Source organism: Miniopterus natalensis, chromosome 1 (genome assembly GCF_054644295.1).
Source record: "Miniopterus natalensis isolate mMinNat1 chromosome 1, mMinNat1.hap1, whole genome shotgun sequence".
Classification (NCBI taxonomy): domain Eukaryota; kingdom Metazoa; phylum Chordata; class Mammalia; order Chiroptera; family Miniopteridae; genus Miniopterus; species Miniopterus natalensis.
The window spans coordinates 30,886,853-30,902,567 of NC_142081.1; the positions used below are offsets into that span (position 1 = coordinate 30,886,853).

Sequence of the window (15,715 nt, forward strand, 5' to 3'; positions counted from 1 at the left end):
CCAACGTCTTAAAGATTTTTCAGTGTACACATCTTTCACCTCCTTGGTTAAATTTATTCCTAGGTATTTTATTCTTTGTGTTGCAACTGTAAATGGGATTGTTTTCTTAATTTCTCTTTATGATAGTTCATTATTAGTGTATAGAAATACAATGGATTTTTATATATTAATTTTGTATCCCACCACTTTACTGAATTAGTTTGGTGGAGTCTTTACGGTTTTCTGTATATAATATCATGTCACCTACAATTAGTGACAGCTTTACTTTTTTCTGATTTTGATGCCTTTTATTTCTTTTTCTTGCCCAATTGCTCTGGCTAAGACTACCAATACCATATTGGAATAAAAGTGACAAGAATAGGCATCCTGTCTTGTTACTAATCTAAGAGGAAAAGCTTTCAGCTTCTTACTGTTGAGCATGTTGTTAGCTGTGGACTTGTCATATAAGGCCTTTAATATGTTGAAGTATATTCCTTGTATACCCATTTTGTTGCACACTTTGATTTTTTAAAGCATGGTTTCCTTTAGTCTTTTGAACATATTTATGACTACTTTGAAATCTCTGTTAAATCTGACATCTGGTCACTCACACAGGCAATTTCTGTTGTCTTTTTCTTCTTCCTGGTATATGGGTCAGACTTTCCTGTTTCTTTTCATGTCTCATAATTTTTGTTGAAAGCTGGACATTTTAGATAACACTATAGCAATTCTGGGTACTGATCCTCTCCTTCCCCTACTACAGGGCTTGTTATTGTTATTTGCTTATTAGTTTAGTGAGTTGTTGGATGACTTTAGTAAATTAATCCCTACCTCCCTGATAAGTGCTAAGTCTTTGCTATTGCTCCCTGGGTAGAGCAGCCTTGTGAATGCTGTTACCATGGGATAGCAGTGGTTTTGGCAGGGCTCTTTTTGTTAAGTGTTCACACCTAGCTGTTAAATGCCACTGATTGTTCTACATTTTCAACAGTAACCTGGGGCATAAATTGCGCCATAGACTGATCCAATTTGGCTCCTTTGAAAGAATAGCTTTGGAGATCAATGTTTGAGATTTGTTCTAACCCCAGGAAGGCTCTTCTTTGCTGTTTCTTTCCAGGTTCTCTCTGTTAATCTACCCAGCCTACAGTTTAGCTTATATCGTGAATGAATTTACAACTGCCTCTTAATTACTTTTCACCACAACCTCCATAGCTTTTGAGAGAATCTTAGGCTTCAATGTGTCCACACTGTTTTGCAAATGATGTTGGCTCCTTTGGGAAGAGATTTGTTTTTTTGCTTTTTGTTAATAGTTTCCTTCTCTCTTTGCACAAAATCTCCAAGGCAGAGCTCTGAATCTGAAGGGGAGACAATGATGTGTTTCTCTCTGAGTGACACCTCTGCTTTAGGAGATAAGTGCTTGGTAGAGGAGGAGCAGTAACCTAAGGGGAACAAGTAACCTTGTCTTGCCTCTCCCAGTGTGGAACCTGTACCCTATGCAAGGGTGATTAGGGCCCTCATATTCTCAGAGGCACCATGTTCAGGTTAAAGCCTCCATCCAGTAACTTGGGTTATCCAGAAAGGAGTTCTCGTATCTTGACTATACAGGCCCAGAACCTAGCCTCAAAGCAGGTAGCTGAGAGTCAGATGAGAAACGCTGAAGTCCTGCCTCCAACTGGCAACTGCACATCTGCAGAGCTTCTTAGGCTCTAATGCTAGACATGGAACCCCTAATAAGCTCATAACATTGGATCTTTTATACTGTGCATACTCAATGACATTTTAAATGCAATGAGAACAAGTACCAAATCTTTCTTAATTTTCACAGGTCAGATATGCTTCAAATAAAGTATAAATGTCAGCAAAATAAATAGTTTGCCACTTACAAATTAATTTCTTCTAGGAGTCAAATCCAAAGTGGTAATTCCTACACTTGAATTTAGCATAAAGATACAATTCTTTCAGTCAAATATGCTATAGCAAATTACATTTACTTGACTATCCTATAAATCAGTTATTATACAACAACTACACAACATTTTTAATTGGTTCTTATTAAATTTGTAATAATAACTAATCAGTCATTTTAAGATTAGTCTATGTTGGCCATAAAGTCATGATTATAAATGCCTTGAAACTATAATTAATATGTAGCATGTCATATCGCTATCACTTAGTTCAAATACTTTATAACTCATTTCCATTCATTAAGGTAATATATGAAAATATTTAAAAACTCATTTTTAACCTTACCATATTAGGATCATATCCCAGAGAAAACAAATATGGTTTTTCTTGTAAAACTGCTTCCTTCCACTTTTCATCAGATACCAAACCAATGTACCAGTCATTTTCATATTCTTCAAGGTAGTTAGTTAGCTCTTTAAAGTCTTCTATTGGACCTAAACTTGCTTTATCAATCATTAGTTTCAGTGTATATCTAAAGAATAGAGAAAAAGAATTTTTTATCAACTTTATAAATGAAATAGATTTTGTTCAATTAATATTTTTAAGACATTAAACTGAAATGATACATATTTCAGATAGAAAGGGAGATATGATGGGAATTAAAGTGAAGAAATCCAAATGAAAAGTAAGTTCCCCACACAAAGAAAACAAAAAGAGGTATAAATAAAGTGTACTCCTGATACAATCACAACACATACTAAGCAATTTTTTCATTTTTATGAGTGATTATTTTTAAAATTAGAAATGAAGGTTTATCTCCTTCTAGGTTATGAAAATTCTCAACATATTCCTGCCACTGTAACAACATGTATATAATCAAAGTGAATTACCTGAAAGCTTTCAGTGTCAGCTGGAACAGTTCTGGCTTTTCAGTCAGCCAATCCAGGGCAACAGACCATGGCAAAACACCACTGTAAACTCTCAATATATGACCAGGAGTAGGATCCATATTGTCTACTCCAAGTAAACTAAAGTAACAAGTCATTACTGCATGAACATAAAAGTCTCTTAAAACTCTGTCCTTTGCAATTTCTTCCAGTACATTTGGGACATTGTCTTCTGAAGGAAAACATTCCAGCTGCCTTAAGACAAACTGGTACCAGTCTCCTGGAAACAGTAAGCTCATCTCCCTCATTCTGGAGTTAGGCAAACAGTTAGAAGTCCACTCTTTAGGTAAGCTTAATAGGTGAGAATGAAAACAACTGAACTCCATGAGAGGAATATACGCCACGTCTTCTTGTTTTCCTTTGTCAGCAGCAGGGTATCCCAATATAACTGCTTTGTAAAGACTATTTTCAGGAACTTTGCCTACAGAATGATCACCAACCATGTGTGATTCTACTGATCCTGGAAGAGGCAAATTTATACTTTGCAAAACTTTTACTTGATCTTTTTCATCCTTTCCTTTTTTGGTAGTTGGCTCATCACCCCAAACATCATCAGACCAGTCATCTAAAGTTTCTGAATATAAACTAACTGTGTCTTCTGGGGATTTGGTTTGTGGTGAAGTATTCAAACTGGGCAGGATTATTAGAGATGCGTTCCCTTTACTTTCAGTTTTGTGAACATTTTCCTGCATGCTGGATCTTCTGGAGCAGTACTGAATAAGTATCCACACAAGTACTTTAACAAGGTCACCTTTAAATTCTCTTAAGTTATCATGAGAATCTATTATGCCAGAGAGGACATTCCTGGCATCAGAATAGAGTTTCACGGGCAAAACAGTACAGGGTGTTAGGATACTTCCAAAGTGTCCATTAATAGAACACATTTTTGTAGATTCTTCTTGTACAAAGGCACCTTCAAAAACTTCGTCAACTCGTCGAGCTTCAGCAGTGTGACATGATGTCTCTTGCAATTCTAACCCCTAAGGAGGAAATTAAAAAGTACTCAAGTTTATGTTTACTTATTACACAGAGAAAAGCAACTCGTTTTGTAAATGCTCATGGATTTCTCAAAATTAAAATACTAAAAAATGTAAATATTTTCTTTACCTCAAGAGCTACACCTTTACTCAGATTTAATGGTACTTAAGCTATCTGATGTTGGATACAGAGATAAAAAGTAATACCACTATTTCAAAAGAAATTATAGAAATTCCACTAGAAATTAACAAAATAATTTTATTGAATATGATTGTAATTTTTAAAGACTGTATCTGTAGTCAAGGTTGAATCACACTTATTCAAAACTTTTTTAAGTTAGAAGAACTTTTGGAGGAATAAAAATAAAACTGGAATTACATAATATGCACAGCAGTTTTGAATCCTTCCCATCCCACTTTATATGAGAGCATTATTCTATGGATATGCCATAATTTATTTAACAGTTCTCATGTTTGTTTGTTTTACTATACTATAATAATAATAATACAGATTTATGTATTTGATTATTGATTTATGTATTTGATTATTGATTTATGTATTTGATTATTGTTTTGATTATTATTATCTGTCTCCTCCCACTATAATGTCAACTTCATAAAGCAGCTACATTTTGGTTACTACTACATCTGCAGTGCCTAAACCAGTACCTGGCACACAGGAAGTATGAAACAAAGGTTGAAAGAATGAATATTATGAATACATTCTTATATGAATTTTAAACACATTTGGATTACTGCCCTGGAAGGAATCACTTGAAGAGGATGTACCAGGTCCCTGTTTACTATTATTATTATTGTTTATTTATTTATACATTTTTACAAAACTATCAGTGTCTTTAATAAAAGGTAATTCTGTCAGGTTCTATTATGATCCAGCGAGAAGACATGAAATGTGACATCAGAACCTTTTCTTTTTAAGAATAGTTCATTGATTTTTTTTTTTTTTTTAATTAGAGAGGAAGGGAAAAGAGAAACATCAATGAGAGAGCATAACATCTATCGGCTGCCTTCTGTACACCTCCCGCAACTGGGCATGTGCACAGGACAATGCCACGAGCCACACCAGCCAGGGCCATCGGAACCTCTTTTTACATCATGGCTCTACTAGATGCCAGTACACAATCCTGAGAAGGGCACTTAATCTCTCTGAGATTCCTTTTCCTTCTTTTTCAAAGAAAAATAATCCTAGCACATTGGGATGTGAAGATTAAAGTAATGAAAGTGCTTTGTAAACTCTAGTGCTATATAAATGTTAGTAGATGATAAACAAGCTCGTGTCCAAAAACACTGAAAAAGAAAAAGAGATTGCCACCGAAAGGTATGTCTATACAACATGTCACGGAGCACAAAAGATCAATGAAAGGACCCACATGATTTATTATTATAAAGCATTATTAGGTTTCATAAGCAACTCTAAGGCGGCATTCTGCTCTAAAAGGAAGGAGAAAAATGGTGTAGAAGGCAGGAGCAGTGGGGTCAAAAGGTTTTTGTTAAATTGAGAATGCTTATATGATGGAGGTGTGAAAAAATATTACTGAGTCATACTTTTGAGATGCTCAGCTAGATTGGGATAAAAAGAACAGAACTAGATGAAAAGAGGGAAAGTATATTTTGTTACTATGCTCTATTACATAATCAATACTAATCTGTCTATCAATATGTGCGTACTAGAATATACTTTACAAACCCCTAAGTGTTTTCACAGGTAACTAAAAAATACTCTTTCAAATTGAGCTATTCAGTGTTTGATGCATACATAACAGGTAAAACTTTACACATGTACTATAAAAATAGTACTAGAGAGGTTTCAAATGCATACTGACCTTAATGTTAATACAGCAGTAAGTATAGCCACGTTCTAGAATCATTATCCATATTAAACGATCCTGAAAACGGCCCAAATAATGAGAACCAGGTAAGAGGAGACCTAAAAGAAATTCGAAGAAAAGAAAAGTAATTGTTTAAGCTCGTTTTATTTTTCCACATGAATCTTCAAAATTGATAACACATTTTCAACTAATTCACAACTCTTTTGACCCTCTCTTTACATCAAAAATAGAAATAACTATTCATTGCATATCATGAGGCATTAAATTAAGCTCTCTACAGGTGATAATTCATAAAAAGTCAAGGATATGGTTTCCAGAAAACAATAAATTAGAACCTGCTACATAAAATCCTAACTACATGTTAAATATATTAGGAAAAGTATTAAATACTGTATATAAAAGCCAACTTCACATTAATGATTTAAAACATTGTGGATATTTTTATACACATGCATAAAAAGTGTTTCTTGGGGCCCTGGCCAGGAAGCTCAGTGGGTTAGTGCGTTGTCCTGATATGCCAAGGTTGTGGGTTCAATCCTTGGTCAGGGCACATACAAGCATCAACCAATGAATATATAAATAGAACAACAAATTGATGTTTTCTCTCTCTGAAAAATCAATAAATTTAAAAAAGTTTTGTGGGATTAAAATTTACATGAAATGCTACCTACCACACTGTACAAATGCTTTTAAAACTTAGTTTTTCTCTGAACATTATGTCTGAGATTTGCCCATGTCAGCTGCAAACAGCTCAAAGTCATTCACTGTAACTGTACTGAGAAATCACTCTATGAATACAGATGAATTTGAATATTTACTTCCCATTTAAAAAACATGTCAGATGCTTCCAGTCTTTCACTATTTTAATAATGCTTTAGAAATTATCTTTGTGGAAGTCTGCTTGTAAAAGGTGTTGTGCAGGAAAGAGTTAACATAACAGAACGATATGCTTTGAAAGGCCTGCTTATAACGTTGGCACTTGATTGGCATCTGGGAACTTGTATTTCAGTGCAAACAATATAGTTAGCTTTCCTTTGGGGAGTCTGGAATTTTGGTATGTGTTAGGCAGAGAGGGTGCCTCATGACCAGCCCCAATAATAGCCCTTGGCACTGAGTCTCAAATAAGCTTCTCTATTAGTCAACATATCACACATTGTCACAACATATTGCTGGGGAATTAAGCACATCCTGTGTGACTACACTGGGGGAGGACACCTGGAAGTTTGCATCTAGTCTCTTTTAGCCCATGTGACTTTTCCCTTTGCTGATTATGCTATGCATCCATCCTTTAGCTATAAAATATCTTAATACAACTATATGCTGAACCTTGTGAGCCCTCCTAGCAAACCATCAAAGCCAGGAATGGTCATGAGGACCCCAAAACAGATGTGTAAGAGTTTCTCTAGAATTGGAATCACTGGATCACGGACCCTAAAACTGCTATCACTAGGTGATGGGATATGTACATCTTTACTACAGACTATAAGTTTATTCTTCAAGGTGACTGTATAAATTGACACATTTCCTTCTAGGAGAGTTTGAGAGTTTCTGTTCCCCATACACTGGCCAATACTTGCTAATGTCAGACTTTTTACATTTTTGCCAATCAGATGTGTGTGAAATGTTACCTCATTATTTTCCAGGAAATACTTTATAACACACTTCTTGGCGGAGTGTAATTGATTTGCTAATGAAGTATAATTTCTACTTTATTACCAAGGTATTTATCACTTCAGATGTGAGATTAATCTTACAGGTATTTTAAAGTGGCACAGCACTGCATAATAAAAATTAATTGGAACTGGATAAAAGTATAAAATATTTCCTATAAAAGGAAAATAATTATTCACAAAAAATTTGTACTACAAAGATAAAGGTTTTTCTAAATTATCGAACATAACCATAGTTAAAGAAAAGCTCAACCCAAGTAAACATTTCATTCATATTCTAATTTTAACTGCTACTCTGACTGGCATCAGTTTGCTAAGAAGTCATTGCTCATATCTGGGGCTAAGGCCTATGGCAGGTGATAATACACTGTTGTCATCAGCTTACATCTTATCTAAAACCAACCAGTATACCTTTAGAGGTATACTTGAATTTGCAGTTAGTGTATGACAAAATTATAAAAGTAACATACAATTATAATTATCATAAAATTAGTTCATTCTCATAGAAAATATTGCTAATTTACACAGCACTTCATTTTGGGAGGCAACCAATCATTGACCAAAGCCTTTATGTTACCTTGCCCTGTAACCCTGTCAGACTGCTAAAGTTGTTACATAAGAACTAATAATATATGAGCAAATTCCCTTAAGCTCTTCAATCTGATACTATGTAAAATAAAGCTACTTTTCATTCTTTATGGGTCTAAAGCTACTGCATCTTCTTGATATGAACTCATAAATACATAAAAATTTTGGGAGATAAGGTGTTTTCATGTTTCAGTAATGAAGCTACAACCTGACTTTATTCAAGAAAAAGTTTTTAAAAGATTGTCAGATCACCTTAATAAAATTTCCCCTTAGTATTTTTATTTTATAACTTTACCTCAAAATAAGGAGCAAGAGATATTCATCTATTTCATATTTAGTCTTTCTGCCTATAATCAAAGTATTAGAATTTGTGTAATGGTTGGCTCAAAAGACTATTTTTCTGTGTGTGCATGTTTTTTTACTTTAAATACATTAGTGACAATTTAAGCACAACCCATTTACTTACCTAAACTTCCAGCTACCATTGCAGACTGCAGAGCAGCGGTCAAACCTGGGATCATCTGGTAGTAATACACTGTATCTGCACACGCGCAGGCTGCAGTGCCCACCACTCCTGGCCAACTCTGGATAGGTCGGGGAAACCCCACCAGGAACAAAGGAAGGGTGAAGAGAGGGAGTAGGGGAGAAGACAGTAGTGTAGAAAAAACTATGAAGACCAACACGAATGGACAGAAAACAATGTTGAGTATACATAAAGTAGTGGCTGATTTTCTACGTTTTTTCTCCGACCATGATGCCAAAAGTACAGCCACAGCAAACTGCAATTTAGAGATGAACTGGATCAGACGATCACGCATGATACCAACCTGTAAAGACATAAAAATAAATTTTTATTCTTCGGGAATCTTTTATATTCCTTTTTTATTCTTAAAATGATTTTTAATTCTTATTCTTTATGTTATTCATTTCATGACATGCACTAAAAGTCTATTAGACTAAGAGTTTAGTGAGGTTTCAGGATACAAGATTAATATTAAAAAATCAATTATGTTCTATACTGTAGCAATAAACAAGCCAAAAAAATTAAGGAAATAATTCCATTTATATCATCATAAAGAATACAATACTTAGGAATAAATTTAATAAAAGCATAATACTTGTACATTGAAAACTACAAAACACTGTTGAAATAAATTAAAGACTTACATAAATGTAAATATATCTCATGTTCATGGATGAGAAGAATCAATATTTTTAAGATGGCAATACTCCCCAAACTGATCTACAGATTCAAGGCTATTCCTATGAAAGTTTCAGATGCCTTTTTGCAAAAAATTAAAAGTCAAAACTAATATTTACATGGCAATGTAAGGATATCAGAATAGTCAAAACGATCTTAAAAAAGAACAAAGTGCTTGGCTGGGCGGGGCTCAGCGGTTGAGCATCGACCTAGGATCCAGGTGATTGGGGTTCAATTCCCGGTTGCGGGCTCGATCCCAAGTTGGGGGTGTGGAGACAGCCGATCAATGACTCTCTCATCATTGATGTTTCTCTCTCTCTCTCCCTCTCCTTTACTCTCTCTGAAATCAATAAAGATATATTAAAAAAAAAAAAAAAAAAGAACAAAGCTGGAGGACTCACACTTTCCAATTTCAAAACCTATTACAAAGTTATAGTAGTCAAAACAGTATAGTCAAGGATAGGTATATAAATGAATGGAAATGAACTGAGAGTCCAGAAATAAACCCTCATTTGGTTTTTGACAAGGGTGCCAAGAAAAGTCATTGAGGAAAGAATAGTTTTTCCAATAAATGGTGCTGAGACAATTGTACATCTATATACAAAAGAATGGATTTGGAACCCTGTATCACATCATATATAAAAATTAACTCAAAGAGATTACAGTCCCAAACATAAGAGCTAAAACTGTAAAACTCTTAGAAGAAAACATAGTAAATGTTTATGATCTTAGAATGGGCAGTGTTTATTAGATATGACACAAAAAATACAAGCAACAAAAGAAAAAATTGATAAACTGAACTTTACCAAAATTAAAAACTTTTTTTGCTTCAAAGGACATTATCAAGAAAATAAAAGACAACCTAAAGAGTGGGAGAAAACTTTTATCAGATACCTGTCAAGAAACTTGTATCAGAATAGAAAAAGAACTCACAGAACGCAACAATAAAAAGACAAATAATCCAAATAAAAGTGGGCAAAGTACTGGAATAGGCATTTCTCAAAAAAAAAAAAAAAAAAAAGTATAAATGGCCAATAAGCATGTGAAAAGATGCATCATTAGCATTCAGAGAGATACAAATCAAAATCACAAAATAGAAGTTCATACTCACTATGACTATAATGAAAAAGTCAGATAACAAGTGTTTGTGAGGATGCAGAGAAATGAGAATCCTCATGCATTGTTGATGAGAATGTAAAATGCTGCAGCCACTTTGGAAAAATATTTGGCAATATGTCCATATAAAAAATTTGTTCATGAATGTGCATAGCAGCATTACTCATAATAGTCAAAAGTGAAAACAACCTAAATATCTATTTTCTAATGAATTAATCAACCAAATGTGTATATCCATAAATCAGGATATTACTCAGCAACAAAAAAGAACACTGATACATGCTACAATATGGATGAACTTTGAAAACATAAGTGAAAGAAGCCAGATGCAAAAGGCTCTATTGTATAATTCCATTCATGTGAAATGTTCAGAACAGGCAAATCCGCAGAAACAGAAAGCAGATTGATGGCTGTGGGGGCTGGATCAGGGGGTGGATGTGATGGAGAGTAAGAATGAGAAATGACAATGTAAAAGAGGTCTCTTATGGGATGTTGAAAATGTTCTAAAATTAGATTGTGGTGATGGCTGAAAAATTCTAAATATATACCACTGAACCAAATATTTTAAGTGGATGATTTTATGGTATACAAAATAAATCTCAATAAAGCTGTTAAAAAATACATTTACCAGTAAGAGCTTGATTCCTGTATTTAGGCTTCTGTTCCACCATATATCTAGACTGGAGGTCAACAAGTGCGCTGCAGATACAATGACCGTCTCCAGTAAAGCATTTTCTGTATGCTGCCATACCTACAGCACACAAATTATCCACTTGATTAGGGAGAATTTGATAACCTATGTAAACTATTAGAGTAAAAAAAATCACAATTAAATTTAGAAATAGGAAAATATTATTAAGTGCATACTAGGATTACCATTCTAAAAGCTCTTGTGAATCCAATGGAGACAGACACAGAGTGGAGCCCTTGTAAGGAACTGTCCAATGAAAGAAATGCTATCATAGCAAAAGGTGACACTAAGATAAACAAAAAAAGACAAATTAAATTAAGGCAAGGTAACCCATTCTACCATATTTTATTTTGGCCAATATGAGGTTTTTTTAATGACCACTTAAGCAATTAACTAAAACAAACAACCCTCCCCCCAAAACCACCAAATGAACCAACCAAAACATAAACACTTATATGAAGTATATTTTACACAAATATGGGAATTCTATAACATTTCTGTACATTCTGTAGATATAACACAAAGTAGATTTTTACCTTCCTACCTAGATTTAGCAAAATCCGTCTGACAACACCAATCTTCATGAGCCTTGCTTGCTTCTCTAAGAATAATGTCACAGTTTGCACATCCTTTGGATAGAAAGGGTTTCGGAAAATTCCAAAGATATAGACACTTTGAATTTCTCTAAGTATCCATAGTATTATAAGTACTATCATCAAAACATAGCTAACAATAGCCTGGGGACTGTTTTTGGAAATCTGTGAGCAACAAGCAAAGTGATGCAGTAAAATACTTTCTAAGAGAGCCAAGACTAATATAATGATGTGGAACAGGCATTCCTTCCAAATAAACTGCTTTTCTGAGCCAATGGGTGAAGCCTTAGATTTGGTTCCAACTCTGTGTCCGGTTACACTGTGTTTGAAGACAAAACCCATCTCACTTAGGTTAAGACTCAGTAAGAACCCAAGTCCAGTCATGAAAAGAACCATTCCAACAGTGCTGGGAATGAAATACGATGTTATAGCTGTTCCAGAAGAAATGATGAACATTATTAATAACCTGCAGAGAGAAAAAAAAGGATATGTTTGAAAGAAAAAATGTCTTTTAAGAGTTACATATAACTTTAATATTTAAAATAATTACCATAGGTGAGTAGACACAGGTGAACCTCCAAGGCCAAACTCTAAAACCTGCTCCATTGCCCATAAGAAAAGCGCATCGGGTGGGGGCAGAATCCCTAGTGCCCACAGAAAGGGTAAAAATATGAACAAGATGTGTAAAATCTGATTCATTTGTTCTAGAGCTGGTATATTTACCATAAACCTATGGGAAAAAGAAAATATTTAAATCACAAGAAATAATACATAGAAGAGAATCTTTTCAGGAAAAACAAAACATACATACACCACCACCTCCCCACACCATACATATCATCCCCCCCAAAAAACAAAAGAATGCTACAGAAAGGTCCTAGTCCCAAATTCCAAAAGATCAACACGTATAAGTTGTGATCACTGTCCTACCCTCCCTACTCAATAGTGTAAAAGTTTATCACTTAGAGACTATGTGGATTCAAATGTGGAAAGAAGGAAGATGTCATTAAAATTTATTGAATAAAATTGAATTTAGGAATCTGTACAACTGAACTGAGCCCAGGGCAAATATATTTCTCCCTTAAATGTATAAACTACATTGGCTAAATTCTACCAATGATTTTTGAGTAAAAATTTTTAAATTTAAAATTGTAAGTAACCCTGAGAAAGCCAAAGCCTTACTGCTGTTCACACATTAGTAGCTGGCAGAGAGGAAGCTCTTCCCTTTCTTCTAGTCTCTCTTGTACTGTCTTGTGCCCAGGTCCCAGAATTTGAAGTTAGTGTAGTTAAAAGCAGATCAGCAACATTAGGTTATGAGTGTGTCTCTGTGGGTTAGCCTGGAAAGTTAACTAGCACTTATAACACTGTTTCTATTTCGTATATACAGTGGTAAGGATTTGAGAATACAAACAAGTATTACACAATCTCATAAATTAGAGATGGCTTTTCTCTTAAGCTGATAAACTAGTTCTTCATACAGCACTGACCAGTTAAATACAACATCATTAGGTGATTTCAAATAATTTAATAAAAACTTTAAAGCACAAAAGAATAAACATTATTAATATGTTACTAATTTTTTGGAATGAGGTTAGACAATCACCTTGTCTGAAAAGCAACAATGTCATAGCACTTATGGAGTTCCAGAGATAGCTTAAAAGAGGTAAACCTCAAAACTTATAACTGTACTTGAATATCTGAGCTGCTAGAAATCAAAGTTGAGGAAAAAGGCAACTTCTGTAATAGTCACCACTTAAACGTATGTTAACAGTCCAGAAGCAAATGCATAAAAACTACAGATATAATAGCATAATGTGTCTGGTCACACACATATGAGGACTATGCCAGCTAATGCACTCTGCATCATAATGGATGTCCTTCAAATTTTTATAAGCAGAGAATTAATGAACACAAGGTTACAATGTGATGCTAAATTAGAGGACAATACTTTGTGTAGTGTAGTTTAAAATAAAACTCATCTCATCCTGAGAAGAAAACATTGAAGTAACAAAAAAGAAAATAGAACCACACACAATAAGCCACAGGAAGGTCAAGGAAAACATGCAGGTATGTACAGTTTTTGTTTTTGTTTTTAAAGATAACACTTCTCTTTAGACTCATAGAGAGCAAGTGTTCAGCTCATGGGGCATAGAGGGATTGAGCAAAAAAGAAAAAAAGAGAAAGAGCTCACGGGTGAGGGAACATTGTGGTGACTATCGGGGGGAGGGGAGGGGATGGAAGTGGACGAGGGTCTGGGGGATAAATGGTGATGAAAAAAAACTTCTCTTTTAAATTACACCTTAAAATAAAGATAACAATTCTCTTGCTAACACAGTCAAGGAGAGGATAACATGTAAAAATAATGTATACTAAGGAAATATTTTATCCAAATTAAAGATTTACTCCCCAAATCTTTTTGTTCTTAACATAAACAATAAGCAATGGCATAGAAAAGTATTTACATACAAGGAGATCATAAATAAATAGAGGCACATGTAATTAAGGTAACCAAACGTTGTGGTTATGTTCCTGTGCATATGGCTCAGCCCCAAATAGGTTATTATTGTGGTTAATTCTTTTACATAAAAATGTTTAAATTCTAATGTTTTTGATACTATAACAAGAATATTCTATGGCAAAAAATTGAGCCCCCAAGAAAAAAACTTTGTTTTCACTCTAACCACCATTAAAATATTTCAAATTCTATACTATGATTCTCATGCCCAGAAAAAAAAGTTCTTTATAGTGATATAAATATGCATCTTCATTCAAGCAATTCCTGAGAGTCTATGAACAAAGTATTGTAGATTTAACACTTGTCTTTGATAAAACTACACAAAAAGAGTCATTTAAAATTATTAATACACACTGTACTGGGTAGAATAAAGAAGGGAAAAGAGAAAAGATCACTATACTGTGGGACTTGTCTCTTCAATGTTCACATTCTCTGAAATAAAATTAAGACAATTTGATATATTTGGCAAATGTCCAAATCTGAATACTGTACAAATTTCATACATTATTTATCTGCAGTATCACACCTAATATATAAGGATCTTCTTGATTCTTTACTTTTTGTTAATCAGAAGCTAAATATTTTCTAAAAGTGAAGTTGGAGCTAATTTTTATGCACAAAATGTCATTCTTTTCTTTAAAAATAGATTTGAACACTGCCTTTTCTTTTAGTTAAAAAAATCTTCTTTGTAATTATAAAACTATAAACATTGAAAATTTGTATGAAACTGAAATAGAATACAATAAAAATATTTTATGCTTTTTTTTAGAAATGAGTAATACAAAAAGCAAAGTAACCGAATTATAAATTGAGATTTTTTATTTTTTGAATTTTTATTTATTAAATTGACTTTAAATTTCTCTTTATTGTTGAAAGTATTACAAATGTCCCCCTTTTCCCCCCAATGATCCCATCCCTTCTATGTCCCTCCCCCCAGATTAGGCCAGGGCCCCATCCTCATTACCCTAATTACTTCCCAAAGGCCCCATCTCCAAATACTATCACATGGGGTGTTAGGGCTTTAAACATATGAATTTGGGGGGAACACATTTAGTCCATAACATGACTATCCATTTCTACCTGCACACTAACCTGTAAAAGAGAAAGCTGCAATCTACAGAGAAAGAAAAGTCAGATTTAGAAAAGGCAAGCAAAAGGGGTTTAGAAAAGGTAAGCAAAAGGGGTTATCAAACAATTTTATAAACAATTTTGTTAAACACTTTTTCTATTTTTCTTCTGTAGCCAATTAATTTTTAAAAATCAGTATTTCTTCCATATAGTTACTATAACAAAACTAGATGTTATCTATTCATCATACACTCAATCTGTACATAAAATTTATCATTTTTTCCTCACAGTAAAGTTCTATCTCTTTTCAAAGGTTTCAGCCAGCTACCATATAGATTCATAGCTCCTTATTTAAAGTGAAACACAGGATTGAAATTTTGCTTATTTATCTTATCTTATACAGGGTTTTCTTTTTACTCTTCAATAAGATTTACTTACTGCTTTAGTATGTATGTTTAACAGAGATTAGTCCTAAGAGATTAATCATCAAAACAAACTACCACCTAATGGTTTGTCCTGATGACTTCCAACTCACAGATACATTTTTTAATACTAAGGAGAGTGCTCCTATTGTGTGTGTTTTAAAACAAAGCAAGTTATAAAGTATTTGATAGTGTA

The 15,715-nt window shown here is 33.8% G+C and overlaps 1 protein-coding gene across 4 annotated transcripts in view; it reads right to left on the minus strand.

Moving 5' to 3' along the window:
* Nucleotides 1-15,715, minus strand: part of PCNX4 (pecanex 4) — a 31,126-nt gene that overhangs the window by 5,109 nt on the left and 10,302 nt on the right. For 3 of the 4 annotated variants that reach the window (XM_016198206.2, XM_016198208.2, XM_087820091.1), the window contains 8 exons: nt 12,065-12,244; nt 11,466-11,980; nt 11,107-11,207; nt 10,859-10,981; nt 8,380-8,740; nt 5,650-5,753; nt 2,772-3,808; nt 2,227-2,413 (listed from right to left, as the gene is read on the minus strand). In XM_016198206.2, coding sequence (XP_016053692.2) covers nt 2,227-2,413; nt 2,772-3,808; nt 5,650-5,753; nt 8,380-8,740; nt 10,859-10,981; nt 11,107-11,207; nt 11,466-11,980; nt 12,065-12,244 — 2,608 coding nt within the window. Of the gene's footprint in view, nt 1-2,226; nt 2,414-2,771; nt 3,809-5,649; nt 5,754-8,379; nt 8,741-10,858; nt 10,982-11,106; nt 11,208-11,465; nt 11,981-12,064; nt 12,245-13,117; nt 15,714-15,715 lie in introns of those variants that run through there. The other variant, XM_016198209.2, reaches the window with a different exon arrangement.